This window comes from Oryza glaberrima, chromosome 10 (assembly GCF_000147395.1).
Source record: "Oryza glaberrima chromosome 10, OglaRS2, whole genome shotgun sequence".
NCBI lineage: Eukaryota > Viridiplantae > Streptophyta > Magnoliopsida > Poales > Poaceae > Oryza > Oryza glaberrima.
This window is the reverse complement of record NC_068335.1, coordinates 7,186,361-7,201,871: the sequence shown is the minus strand read 5'-3', so window position 1 is coordinate 7,201,871 and position 15,511 is coordinate 7,186,361. Positions and strand designations below refer to the sequence as shown.

The following is a 15,511-nucleotide window of genomic DNA, read 5'->3' as shown; positions in this document are numbered from 1 at the left end:
TAACATAAATGAGAATGCAAAGAGTTTTCTCGGGTTCGTGCATAGCCCTTCAGCTCCTGCGCGGTCTTCAGTAAAAATGGCATAACTTCTTATTGGAAAATGATATTGAGGTGAGATTTGATGCGTTGGAAACTAGACTTTTCCCTCTTTCCAACCATGTATGCCATGCACCCGGTCTCTCGACTGGCTGGGTCGTACAAGCCTTGAAATTTGAGCCTTCGCACCGTAAACCATCTTCTTGTTGGCGTAAACAACTGTTGGTTGGGCATGGGCTGATTCCTCCTTGAACGTTACCCTTGTCGTCCTCAACGTAACCCATCCTTCTTGGCATAGTGATGATGTCCTCGGACGTAAACCTTGGCAATACAAAGGTAGAGCATTTAGGTAGTATAAAATTCTCACTAAAATTTGGGTTAAGTTGAGCAAAGAGCGAGTTCACCTCTTATTGTATTTTCCTAGTACAGTTGCGCAAGATTGGACCATAATATGCCTGATCGTTCTTGCGGAGACGTAATCCATCAACGTGGTTTACGTCATCTTCATTTTCTTCATGTGATGTATGACGTAAACCATCACCCTTGTTTACGTCAAGTGTAGCTGGGATGTCCTCATCAGGTCTTGTAACAAAAAAACGTTTCTTACTATGGTTATTTGTTCTATTTGTGTAGAGATTCGAAGCTAACATTGATCAATACAGCAAGGATTGGGTATGTAAAGAGCAAAGACGTGGCACACGTGAATTGCATGAAAGAATTGATGTATGAGTATGTAAGTCAATATATGCATGAGTCCTACAAATCGCAACAAGAAAATTATAAAGAGGAGAGGAGATCCAATTAAAATCATAGATGTCACCGTGAATTTTCTTTTTCACGAGGAAACTGCATACTTCAGAGCACCAGGACCATCTAGCCAAGGAGGCCCCATGGGGCATGACTAGTGAGATAGTAAGTGGCCTAGCTAGAGAAGCAAGCCCAATTGGTGGCGATGAGCTGAATGAAGGCCGAGCCCGTTAAGGAAGGAGCAATATCTGACCATGGCTATTATTGATATAACCATTGTTTATATCATAACTTAGGCCCTGTTTCTTTAGGCTTAAGATTATTATAATCTAGATTATTAAGTTAGATTACTATAATCTAGATTGTTATAATCTGTAGTAGAATAAGCGGTTAGTTGTTTCTTTCCTAGATTATGAGAGCCTAAATTATTGGGTTTGTAAGTCTAAAGAGGGAGTGGGGTGGCATGGTGGGTAATTTTTCACCTAATAATCTGGAAAAAGCTCACCTCAATGAACTTATCAGATTATAATAAGCTGGGCTCCAGATTATAATAAGCTACTTCAATAAGTTGTCTGTTTCTTTCAGCTTACTCTCAATAATCTGGATTATAATAATCCCAAGCTGAAAGAAACAGGGCCTTAACTAGGAGACATCAAGATCAAGTTATGAAATCCAATTCAACCACTAGCAGCAGTGCTGACGTCAAACGGTCACCAAATATGCATACGAGATATGTTTTGGGTCCATGAGTACTTGATGGAAAGCTCTCGGAGTCTTCTTTTCAACGGTTCCAACTTCATCTCGAAATTCCATCTCGGTTGACCGCAATCACATAAACAAAATGTTGCATCACCTATAATGGACTTATGGGATTGTAACTTCATCTGGCGCCCCATCCTAGTGGAGCATGATCCTAAAGGCCCTAGGTCGTTCTCCCATCTCCTTAAATAGTTAGGTACCCCTTTAGGGTTTCTCGAATTTTGTTTAGATTAAAGTTTAGCCATTGCTACGTACTTACGCGTGTCGGCTAGACCGTGTAATTACTTGTCTTCGAGAACCCCAATTTACCATTTGTAGTCAATTCCTATTTGTATTATCATATTGTTTTTATCTTATTCTTACTTGTTTCTTCTATTTGCTTGTAGGAATAAGGATGATCTGCACCAGAAAGATCAATAACCTATGCAGAGGTGTATCGATCGCTAAGGTGCAACACAATACTATCTCGTACGGTTGTAGTTGGATCATCAACGTTTCTCTCAAATCGTAGTTATCATCAACTTACCGAAAGATCGGGCAAACTAGAACTGTGAGCATATCAAGTGAAGCTCTTCGTGTGACCGTGTAGGGTATGAGACTGAATCGATCACGGAGGTGATGGATGAAAAAATTCGGCAGAAACATAGCGAAGAAAATACTATGTATCAAGCACAACGCGATGTACGAAAGGATTGGCAAAAATATCTTTAATTTTTATAATAGTGGAGAAAATCACACGGTACAAGTAGTTCAGGAATGTGCGCAGGAGCTATCTCACAATAGAGTGATTAGGAACACATATTTTACTGTCCTTCACACTGGTGAAGAAATCGGGATTAAAGATCGCTATTTTTAGTCCCGGGTGAAATAACCGGGAGTAAAAATCCATTTTTAGTCCCGGTTGGACTAAAAATAAAGCCTTTTTAGTCCCGATTGGTAACACCAACCCAGACCAAAGATGGAGCCGGGGTAGGCCACGGTTGCTCCTTTATTTTTTTTCTTCATTGTTTTTAATATATTGATTTCACTTCATCCCCCATCCCCGAATCGTGAAATCCCAAATCGATTATCTCCTCCAAATCCTCAAATCGATCATCTCTAAATACATCACAAAATCTTAAAAAAATTACATCACAAGTTCTACAAAATTCATCACATATTCACATCACACACAAATCAAATCAAATACATATCGGATCCGAATCACAAATTCTCAAAAAAAAAACCCAAATCCAGCAGCCGCCGCGCCGCCCACTGCCGCGCCAGCCTCCGCCGCGTGAGGCTGCCACCTGTCTCGCCGGCCACCGCCGCGCCGGCCGCCCGGCCCTCCGCCGCGCGCCCCCGCCGCGCGAGGCCGCCACCTACCACGCGGCCATACCGCCGCGCAGACCGCCCCCTTCCGCCGGCCGCGCCCAACCCTCCGCTATACGGCAGCCGCCGCCGCGAGGCCGCCAGCCGCCACCGCGCGCCGCCGCCGCGTGCAGAGAAGTGGGAGAAGTGGGGATAAGGGGGAGGGGGAGAAGGAGAGGAAGAGATAGGATGAGTGAGGAGAGGAGGAGACAGAACAGGAAGGGAGGAGGAATCTCGATCCGATCCGCGCGCACGCCTTGATCTCCGTGTATGCCGATCTTTTTTCCCGGTTGGTAACACCAACTGGGACTACAAATAGATCTTTAGTCCCGATTGGTAACACCAACCGAGACTAACGAAAATATAGGAGTCTGACACTGCCTACTCTTTTTTGAATCGGAATTAAAAATGATCTTTAATAAGTACCCCTAAGCTTTTAAACCAAGACTAAAGATATTTTTTTAGTCCCGGTTTGTAATAGAACCTAGACTAATATGAAATTTGGCCGACCGATCAAAGATGGTTTCTCCAGTAGCGTCAGTTCTCACCGTGGTTTCGGAATAACCGCTACCCATATCAATAGATAACCAGATAGTTACTCAATACAGTCCACCGATCTGTTCAAAATTCAGTCCACCGATCTGTTCAAAATTCAGTTCACTCTTCAAGGAAAAAAAAATGGTAATCTACGTTAAGTGCAACGCATGGAAAAGCATGTGTTTGGCAAATAGGTTATGAGAGGTGAAATTGAAAAAAGAAAATAGATAAATAGCTAGGATTAAATGAGGTGTGAAAAATACATGATTATGATACAATATTACCTTTTGAAAAGTAGGATATTATTTTCTTATCTCATTTATCAAACAAAGCCTACGCGAGGTTCTCAACCTGTCGATGCCACCGTGCCAGGGTGAGCCTGCCGCTTCCAATGCTGGCGAGCCAGCTCCTCTGGTGCCAACGAGCCCCCCAAATCCATCCTCCCCCATGTGATGGTAAATGTGTAGTGGAACAGGACAGACTTCCGCCTTGTCATTTAGATTATACTTTTATAAGCTGAACGGCTTATGAGTGATTAATAAATAATTTGTAAATAAAATTTGTATACATATCCTTACGATTTAAAGGCAAATGATGAGAAATAAACTATGATACAACAATACCAAAATAACTCTAAAATTAAGTCTTAAAATTTAAATTTTCACGGCTGCTTAAACTGAAGGGGAAACGATAAGAGCAAGACATTTTGCTTATCTACTTCCTTTAGGCCGGGCTTTGATTCTTTGGTTGTGTGGAAGGAGCATGTCATATACGTGACCTGATACTTTGATTCTTTGGTTCTGCGTTTGTGTGGAAGGAGCATGTCATATACGTGAGTTGATACTGTAGAACTTGGGCGCTATTTGTTTCAGCTTAAAATTATTATAATTATTATAATCTAAATTATTGAGTCTGATTACAATAAATTGGATTAAAATTAGTTGTTTGCTAGTTGTTAGCCACTCAATAATCTAGGAGGTTGTTTAGATGGGGCTAAAACTTTTTAGTCCCTATCACATCGGATGTTTAAATGCTAATTTGGAGTATTAAATATAGACTAATAAAAAAACTAATTTCATAAATGAGAGCTAATCTGCGAGACGAATTTTTTAAGCCTAATTAATCCATAATTATCAAAAGTTTACTGTAGCATCAGATTGTCAAATCATGACGTAATTAGGCTCAAAAGATTCATCTCGCGAATTAGTCCAAATATATAGAATGGGTTTTGTAATTAATCTATATTTAATACTCTAAATTAGTGTCCAAACATCCGATGTGATAGGGACTTGGAGTAAGTCCCTGTTTCCCAAACAGCCCCTAAAAAAAAGCACGTGGGTTACCAGATTATAGTAATATAGCTTATAGATTATAATAATCTATCATAATAAGCTATCTGTTTATTTCAGCTTGCTCCTAATAATTCAGATTATAATAATGCTAAACTGAATTAAACAGGGTACTTAGGCTCAAATTAGCACATGTAGTGACATTGAGTAGATGTGTTGCCGATGGCACAAAGCAGAAAGCCAGAAACAGTAGTTCTCTCGATACAAGTCACAAATGTACTCAGGTACAAGATAACCTAGAAAAAAAATGATAGCTACAGGATATCTTACAAGACGACCTCGTATGATTTGACTTAATGAAATCTGAGTTAAGGCTATCCGTAGGACCTCAATCTGACAGCTACAAAATGTTCTAATACAAAATAAATGCATCCACCACACCGTGATTTTAGGATTTCAGTTTGGCTAACCTGACTACATTCAAGAAGAGGAAAATATCTAAAGTTGGCAACTACTAATTACAAGCATCTCACCTCAGAATATAATAGGCTCTGTCATGGCGTATTCCCAACGAATTCCTATGGTTGAATGCACCATGAATACGTGGCACGATCAGCAATCATTTCCACGCCAGTTGGATTAAGTCAGTACCTCCTTATATGAAAGATGCTTTTCCCATTTTGGTCCATACCAACAGTAATCAAAACAGGAGCGGAATGCAAGATAATGATATCTTGAACAGTTTAGTCAACCAATATAATTCTGGTAACTGTTTATTCTTCCACTTCAACTAGTCGCCCACGTACCCACCTCATTTTAGACTTCTGCACAGGTAGCGTGTCATCTTCCTGTGGCTCGTCAGGATAAATTTCTGCTACTTCAGATGCAATTTGGTCAATTGTTATTGATTCATCATTGACCATTAATTGATGTGCGTTAAAATCTTTCATCCTGTGATTTCCGTTCACGTCTTGAATAGCTGAAGAAGCGGAAGGAAGCAGATAGGCTCTTTCCATAGAATTTTCTATTCTCTGATAATCTCTAAGGTGATCTGTTTCAGTCAGAGTCGACACGTCAAAATAGAAATCTCTGCCATTAACATTGCTTGGAGGAAGCTCCATCCCATTGACTGGTTTATTCTCTTGCTTGATCACGTCATTTTGATTTGCCACGTCGTGATTGTGCAAATCAGACGCACCTGAGTCTTGTGATGCATCATCAGAAGCACTATCTGCAGGCCCTTCATCATCAACGTGTTGAAGTGATAATCTAGCCTCTGTAACAAGCTTTCTAGCTTCTATAAGTGATGCTTGAGCAAAAGGGCTTGTGGAAGCAACAGTCTCCAGAGCATTTGCAGCCTTCTCAGCTTCTGCAATCAGTGACCTAATGACAAGGAATATAATCAGAAGCCACTTGAGTGACAGAATTAAATGTTTTAAGTGCAACCCAACAAGTGCAAACTTCAGGCATTATTTCTTAAAAAACATATCCCTGGATGTACAGATAGCATGTATAGTTTTTCTGCTCAGCAAACAGTACCAAATAACTGAAACAGGAAATCAAGTGCATAGTGCACTAAAATATATTCAAGTCATAATGATCTGTAGTTTTACATGTTTTAAGATATTTAGAGGTGTTCATATTAGAGCTTTTGAATTTTTTTCCCATAAGTAATTATTATGCGTGTACATCTCTGTTTTTCATCTGCAAAACTATAATAGTCAATGTATCGAACAAGATGAACAAACAAAAGAAAATACCCTTGGTATGAACAACTTTTTAGCGAGAATAGTAAGCATCAATTTTCAGGGAAATATGCCTTTTGACTGACATTTCACAAAATTATTAAGAACAATCCAATCCAGTTAGAAGAACTTGTAAGCGCGAGGAGAAAATTTGCAATATAAAAAAAAATATGTTGCCAAAAATCACCAGTAGTGGAAAAATGTTGATCCCACCCAATTGAACTATGGAAAAAGCAGACATACCTAGCCCTTTTAATAGCTTCTTTCTTTTCTATTTCTAGGGCTGCCCTTTGAGCTCGAATCTTTGTTATCATCTCTAGTTTTTCACCAGCCATTGGATCTTTGTAAGGAGTTGCACTTTTCTTTCTCTTAACTGTGGGAGTCGTTCCACGTGTATCCTCCAATCCAGCTGATCTGGATTGAATAGGTTTCTTTTTCGCAGCATCTCTCTTTGAACCAGGTTCTCTGGCAGATCTTGGCTTTCGTGGTACTTTAGTTCCAGAAGATGTTCCATGGTAGCTAGCAATTCCACTGCATACACGTTCACGGTATTCCTACAAGAAAACAGATAAGGCACTCATAAAACTAGATATTTCTCCTTTATGCCAATTTCCATATAGATTGCTGGTGTGTGATCCATATACTCCTAGCTATATGGAGTATTGGAGTTAGACTATTTAATCCATGTAACAAAGCTACAAGGAATGGTGTAAGATCAGTTCAGAGCTTGGGTATAATATTCAAATGAAAATGAGAAACATGTAAGAGGAAGGTATTGCTATTCTCTTTACCTTATCTAGCCACTTCGCAGCAATGGCTTCTGCAATTTTTCTCCTCTGCTCTGGAGATTTTGGTGCTCGTCGATTACCTGTTGGCCGAGGCATTGATCTTCTTTTCTGGACTTTTTCCAACCACTCCTGCCGCATCTGCTCAGTCAAGATTTTATATGAATTCCATTGTAGGGATATTCCACCAGCAAAGCCCTTCCTAGCAGCATCTGCTATCATGTCTCTCCACTCCACAAAGCAACCATCCTGGATCATTAATTTCTGTAAACGCAAGTTCCATCCTCGCCTCACTCCCATGGATATCTTTATTCTTGTCTCTTCGCTATATTAAGAAGAAATACCTATTATTAGGATTGGTTCTATGACCCCCTGGAGCTATCACATTTACAGCTTGACATACGCAAATGGACCAACAAGTTTTGGGTTAATCAAACCATAATGAGCAAGCAGATTTACTAAAATCTCAGTTGAGATCAAAATTTGTCCCTCCCATATAATCGGAGGGATATCTCTAGACCTCTGAATGTGGTTGAAGGTAACCAGCAAGCTTAATAATCCATTAGAGTATTAAGATAATGATTAATATTCACATAGTGATGCATATCTCCTTTAAATTTTATGTACCTTATGGCAAAGTGACCAGTACCTAAATGCCAAGGTTCATCTGATATGATTTTGGTGTGACCAATATGCACGTGTGGAGCTGCTTTTGGATCATTTCGAAGAATACATATCATCTATAAGGTGAGTAGGTCACACATTTAATATTTTAGAACGAGTGATTTTACAGTCCTTGATAAGGTACTGGAGGTAGCATTAACACTATTTGAATGCAACCTGGTACCTCCTATAACAAAACACAATATTAGCTCCTGTTACGCCAATATTAGCGAGGTACCTTTCGAAACCTCCTTAGGGCATGTATAATGGGACAGATTTATGTAGCTGCCTAATGAGAGAAAGATCTCTCCGTAGGAGCCTTAAACTGGAACAGAGGCAGCTATTCTTTAGGCGCCTGCCTCCTCAGGTTTGCTTTCCATGCATTTGGCTGGACGGTGATGCATCCAATGCATGCTCAAGCAGCAACACACACACACCCTTGGGAATCGCCCCCTAATCTCCATGGTGGCAAAAAAAGAAAAATAAACTTCATCCATGCGCCCAGCAAAGAGTCGTGCTATACATGACCTTATGCACCATGAAAAATCTTAGACCAATCCAGTTCCCATGTAATATGTTTCTAACTTAACACTGTGCACGTTCAATAACCTATTGGAATGCTAATGTAGGTTCTCCACCAAGGATGAATACATGCCAATAGGCACCAAAGAACCATACCAATCGCCAAAACACTGTCAACCACCTAGGCATGTCCAGCATACAATAATACTTAGGCTTCCTCCCTTAGCTTGCATAAGAGTAAAATTAGCTTCTATGGCCATCAAGGTTTATCTGGAACTCTAAAGTATCAAAACTAGACTATAAGACATTGCCAAGGGTGGACATCCCATTATGGCAGGCTAGGGTAGTTACTTACCGAAAGCGGGAACCACCTCAATAGTGGATTAATGGCCTCCACCATGCAGCATGGACCTCGAGAGAGGGATTCTGTTGCGTAAGATGAAGGAGAACTCCACCTGAGCTATGCTCTAGAATATGAGCTGAGTTGCAGGCCAAAGTAATTGCACAGAGGCGACACTGTCGGCTTAGGCCAGTGGGACACTACAAACAGGAAGCAGGAGGTGCAGCCTCCAGGACCCAGCCCCAAGTTTAGGAGGCCGAATAAAAGATAAGAGTATAACTGAGTTGTTCGGTGGGAGAAGGTACCTGTTAAAGCAGGTACAATAATACTACAGCAGCAAGCTATACAAATGCCACATCAGATTTTTGCGTGAGCTGGAAGAGAGAAGAGAGGAAAGAGAATAGGACTGGGTGACTAAATTAGCATGAACTGCAGCACAAGCTAAGCTACGATGAAGGGGTCGACCCCACCTTCCTCCTCCCCAATCGATAGCTGAAACAAGGTCATGGTGGGCCTAAATTGATCAATAAAATAAAGAATGTGGCTGTAGAATAGAGCTCATCTATTGCACCAACTATCTACTATGTGATCAATAGATGACGTAGATATAATTGGAACTAGAAACTTCCTTTCTTATTAAACTTGCTCTTAGTTGGTTTCTAACCTACCCCCCCCCCCCCACACACACACACACACTCATCAGCAGACTGTAAAAATGGCACATCAGATTTTGGTTAATGAATCACAAGCAAGCAATGTAGCAGGTGGCGCTAGCACTGGTACGGCAGTGACCAGCGGAGACAGGAGGCTAGATCCATATATGAGTGCATGTGAAGCCATGATGGGTATATTCCTCATTGTTGTCTACACCAATGAGATCCTAGAATGTAACGTGAGTTATCTGGATGCATCACATTAGTGCAATTTGACATGTGCTCTATTTTCTCTTTGCATGTTATATGCTGCCAATAGAGTCGTCAAAGGCTGGACAGTTTTAAAGAATCTCAAAAATGTGTTGGTCATGATCTATAAGTAACTGTCAAATAAATTTGATTATGTCTGATTACAACGTAGCCAAGGCATAACGGTAATGGAAATATCAAATTATCAATTGTAATTAATGTTTAACTTCTGTTGAAGTGTGGTGAAAGCTTCAATAGTGAGGAATTCTTCTACATACTGCCTTCAGCACATGTTTGCATACAGACTACAGTTGTTCATCCCAATTAGTTCCATGTGGTAATGTGCTTGTAATACAAATACATGTTCATTTTCAGATGCTTTTATGGTGGTGGATTGTGGGTAATACACTTTGTTTCATCGTTGTCAAGTCGTAAAGTTGAGTCGAGGTACCCCCTGCACCGACTTGGCTACTGAGTCGACAAGTACACAACTAGTCCATGATTTGGTCGTGCGAAAACAGAGGATGGACTATATAGTCTTTACAACTGTGCTAGCCCAATATATGATAGAAACTATGGAATATGGAATAGCCAGCAATAACATAAGTCCTAAAGTACTAAACACAATAGGCCAATTAGCATGGTGAATTGGTGTTTTGGGGAAAGGCTAGTTCCAGGCTTGCAGCACCAGCAATTTGGAAGAAGTGGGAGCCAGGGAGATGGAAGAGCAGAGGAGATCAGAGCACCAGCATTGGAGGAGAGGCTGAGAGCAGGGGAGGAGGAGGTTGGTTGGTGACGCTCCTCTCACCCCTGGTGCACTCCTCTCTGCTTGATGTTGGCTAGGGGAAGTGGAGGCAAGGGTTTACCTCCCAGTTGCTATAGTATCCCTTCCCGTAAATCAATAATGGACTAGCCGCCTAGGCCCATCCATGTTTTCACTGCCGACCTAACCCAAGGCCCAACACTCTATCTGCGAACACATTGCCCACCTAAACTGACTTTATGACTAATCGTCTGATTTGATAACAATTGCTTTGTTTATGCTGGCAAATCAGCCATACCTAAAACCTAGCGCTGGGTTCACCACTGGGAGTTGCTACCAAGTAGAACACGTGCCAAGCAATGCAGTCATACTTAGAGAAGAATAGTGAATCCTTTACATTTGTACGTGGATGTGTATAAAATACCTTTTTCAGTTCAACTGTAATCATAGCTTTTCAAATTAAAATGCACGCATATAACTTAAGAGCAAATAGTATCCTACCTCTGTGCATGTCCCAGATGCATCAACTTTTTCTTAACCTGCACAAAAAACACTTTAGGCAAGCTACACCATTGATTAAATAGTTTATCATATGAACTATAGTCAAATATAATAGATATGGAAAAAATGATAACAGCGATCCCAACAAATAATCATATAGATAAGCATGGTTCAAAACTGAACACAGGACTGTTGCTGGTGCACTCATGCATTGCACCACTGGGAACTAGTTTGGTGTGATCCTTTGCAGTTGGAATACGTAAGTTACTTTTGGGATTGAAGTTGCTTATAATAACCTCAATTGGGTGGATCACATTTCGATATATTCTGTCTGGGTACTCAACTAGCTACACTTTCTTAAGAAATTGGAAATGATTGTCTTTTTACATTGAAAAACTATGATGCAAATTGTGGTATGGCAATCTTCATAATAAAATATAATCTAACTAACTTTGCTCTGATTAACTAAACCAAATAAGAGACTATTTCCTACTTTTCACATGAACTATAAAAATAACTGCAGCAGAACAACCATTGTGCTTAATACTGTTGGTCTCATATGTTAATTACCACATGCCCTTAATGTGGCATTGTATCTTAATTTTATGCAACATAAGTCGCTTAGCATGGTTGTAAAACATGGGACAACGGATGGCGGAAAGAGATGGGGACATGAATAGTCTAATTTAAACTGCCTTCGTCTTGACTGTTATAAACATGATGAAATGAAATGTTACTACTATAATATTGAAGTGTAAGTATGGTAGTCATGTACAGTTTTGGCAGCATTTATATAAAATCACCAATAGCAATGCAAAACCAAAGCATTTGAAAATTTTAACAGATGGAATTATAACTTTCAGATTTGATATATTCCACTAAGCCATCAGAAATTTAGTGGTGCTTTTGCACCACAAGCCTAATAGCTATACACAAGTCCAGCAGCAACACTTGTTACACCACAATGTGAGATAAACTCAACCATAAGATGATAAGAGTAGAGATGCTATGCTTATCTAACAAATAACATGGTGGACTACATTAATCACTAAAATTTGGCCCTGCCAACAACACTGAGAGATGCAAACTTACAGCTAGAGACCTAACTTTCTTTCGGATGGAATTATGTCCCCATATTTGATCATATGATGCTAATACTATGTGCTTATAGAAATCTAGTCTTGTTCAGGCAGACTCTTTTTTAATATTATCATCAGGACTCCTAGATCTATGAAACCTTGCACAATTTCTAAGGCAAGTCGACGATCCAGTAAATGCATGACACTACTAAATAACAACAATAAAATCTTACATGACTTCACCTTGGGATCCTGCATTGCAATCCTTGTTCTCTCCCGAATCCTCTGCAGGGTCTCTGCATACAAAATTGAATTCAATAACCCAGTATAATTTCTTCAGTTGTGAATCATTGTCCTTGCAGTTATTTAGTTTTCTTTCTTTTTTGAAAAGGAGTGTCATTGTGGGTCTTCATCATTGCAGTTATTTAGTTTTCTTTCTACGATAGTGAATCCTGAGATACTCAGCCATGAAGGACGTTTAAGACATCATGCTGCTAATATACAGATTCCAACTAGTCCGTTCTCAGCTCATCAACAATTGAATCAAGCATTTCTCACAAAAGAAGGTCAGGGAGATAAAACAACAGCTTATACCTGGGGTGTGCTTCCTGCCCTTGTTCCACGGCGTGTTCCCCTTGTTCGCCTTCGAGATCCGCATCCGCCTCAACCTCTCCCTCTCATCCACTGCATCCTCCTCCTCCTCCCGCTGCTGCTGCTGGCCCGGAACCCCCTCCACATCCCCCGGAAACCGCACGCCCGCCTCCTCCGCGACGCGGTCTATGGCCAGGGCCGGGCCAGCCTCCGCGACCACCCGGACCGCACCGGCGCAGCGGCGCCGCGGCGGCAGGAGGCGCAGCACCCGCCGCCGCTGCGCGTGGGAGGCGCAGGGCCACGGGGGCAGCCGCGGGAGCCGGGGCCAGGAGGAGACCGCGTAGCAGCCCTGCAGCTGCGGCGCCATCAGAGGGGAGGAGCTCGCCGCCGCTTCCCGCCGGCCCGGCCGCCTGGGCCTACGCGGAAGGGCTAGACGGCGGCGGCGCGGCGAGGCGAAGGCGAAGTGGAGGCGGGGGGGTGAAACGGTGGAATATGGTGGGGAGAGTAGCGTGGCTCTGTGCGTGTGGGGCGCAGGTGGAGCGGAGCGGGGATAAGAAGGGCAGCGGCGAGAGGGGGACTGCGAGGGTTTAACGCCACTGGCTATTGGTCTAGTAGGCTGTATTTATCAGGGTGTGAAGTTTCAGCGTGTCACATCGGATATACATATACATATTTAAAGTATTAAATATAGTTTAAAAATAAAATAAATTACAGAATCCGTCTGTAAACTACGAGACAAATTTATTAAGCCTAATTAATCTATTATTAGCAAATTTGTTAAATGTTTACTGTAGCACTACATTGTCAAATCATGGCGCAATTAGGTTTAAATGATTCATCTCGTAATTTACGTACAATCTATATAATTAGTTATTTTTTTTATATTGAATACTTCATGCATATATCCAAACATTCGATAACATTCGATGTGACGGGATGTAAAATTTTTTCATGGGATCTAAACAGGCCCCTAGTAGTGGCTAAAATCAACTCGCTTTTACACGGAATATATACGAGAGAAAATTTTATAAAACGATAAATGTTTGGTATAATTATTAGAAAATTATAAATCAATCATATAACTATAAACTTATGATAATAAACTTATGGTAAAAAGAGTTAGAGGTAATATAATTTGCAGCGATATCCTAATGAGTTTTAAAAGGTAAAATACATGACTGCTGGTTCTTAAACTTTAGAACGCGTTATTATTTAGATCCATAATATCATAAACCACGTATCTAGGTACATAATATTAGTTTAACTTGTCACCTATAATCGAAACTATTTTCACTTGGTATGGAACTACGACATGACTATCCAATCTAACTAAAATTTTGCATTCAGCCCCCTCCGAAGCCTCCGTAAAAAAAAAGTGCATTTATTCCCTGCATACATATCATCACCACCCACCTCCCTATAGCAACAAATACATTCCCCCGAGCCTGTTGTGGTTTCAATAGTTAGAGGCTCCGCTAGCAGAGTAAGACAACGTGCGTGGGAGAGGTGATCCTCCAAATCTATTGTGGTGTCGTTATTGTTAAGAAGGTGGGTGATGGACCTTAACTTCTAGTAGATGACTCGGAATCGCCGCCTATTTATCGTGAGTTTTATTCACCTATATATACGTAGAAGATGCTTTATAGTAACGTTGGTTTTTTTCCATTTTTGCAACTGAGTCGTAATCTAGTTGCATTTATCAGCCAAGCTACACTATTTATGGTGTTATCTTCTGCCAATTTGAAGACGTTGAATTGCTTGAGAAGCCAATGACGGTGATGCCAAGCTGTAGTTTTCTTCATAAAATAGGTGTCAAATCAGTTTATACACGTAGGGCCTATCCAGATTATAGCCAAAATAAATCTTACCAAATTTTGGCAATGCCAAAATTTTAGCAAGTTGGCAATATTGCTAAATATCTGGTATAATTTGTTATGTATTTACTAAATTTGGCAAAAAAAATTAAGCGTAGACAATTTTTTTTGGTAATTTTTATAAAAAAATGGTATAATTAAAAATGGCATAAATCTAAACAGCCCCATAGTGATTGAATCAATACAAACATGTAGTTTTGGACCCTTGTTAACTAGATCCATAGCTTTGTGATAACATTTCAAAATATATGTTTATTTTGAAAAGAGGTAATATCCTTTGGGTATGACTTTGTGTCTTTTTAATAGTATATGTTCCATTGGAGTATATAATATTTTTTGCTAGGGAATGGTATATGCTTTTTTATCTTGTAGAAGTATATACTACTTTTTTTTCTTTCTTGTAGAAATACATACTACTTTATCTCGTAGAAGTATGTACTACTTAATTTGTATGCTCTTCTTCAGGTATTTACTACTTTTTCTCTAGCTGTATATACTTAATCCATCGTACATGATTTTTTAAGTTTTCAGTATATACTAAATCGATCGGTTAAAGAGTATGTACTGATTTTTCAAGTATCCAGTGTGTATTAAATCGATCGGTTAAGGATTATATACTGAATTTTCAAGTATGCAGTATATATTAAATCGATCGGTTAGGGAGTAGTATGTACTGTTTTTACCAGTATATATCCAGTACACTGAATCCCTTGTTGAACCAGTATATGCTACTTTTCTTACGGGATCTGGTATGTAGTACAGCCATCGTTGATACAGTAGAATGTATATACAGGAAACTTAGGCCTCTCACAGTGTAGCTTACCATCATCCTATTTCACAGAGGATGAAGATCCTACTTCTTCTTTCAACCCTTGTAACTTTCCATTTCAGCCTCACGTGTTTATCAATTTACAAAGAAATCCAAATTTTATAGGAACCACCCTAAAATCGAGAGAAGAATATAAATCTCCACCCATACTACTTTACGCAAATCTCCCAACTACTCCTCCCTCACGGTCACGCCGGCTC

At 40.2% G+C, this 15,511-nt stretch overlaps 1 protein-coding gene across 2 annotated transcripts; it reads right to left on the bottom strand.

The window, feature by feature from the left end:
- Positions 1-4,953: 4,953 nt before the first annotated feature.
- On the bottom strand, positions 4,954-13,154 carry LOC127752541 (uncharacterized). 2 transcript variants are annotated; one of them, XM_052277950.1, is made up of 6 exons: positions 12,612-13,154; positions 12,251-12,313; positions 10,939-10,990; positions 7,254-7,572; positions 6,706-7,016; positions 4,954-6,100 (listed from the first exon to the last, which is right to left on the bottom strand). In XM_052277950.1, exons 1-6 carry the CDS (start codon positions 12,973-12,975, stop codon positions 5,491-5,493), a joined length of 1,719 nt encoding a protein of 572 aa, XP_052133910.1. In that variant the 5' UTR covers positions 12,976-13,154; the 3' UTR covers positions 4,954-5,490. The 2 variants fall into 2 exon arrangements, with proteins under 2 accessions (XP_052133910.1, XP_052133911.1); XM_052277951.1 differs by having other exon boundaries at positions 10,939-10,976; positions 12,261-12,313; positions 12,612-13,153.
- Between the last annotated feature and the right edge of the window lie 2,357 nt (positions 13,155-15,511).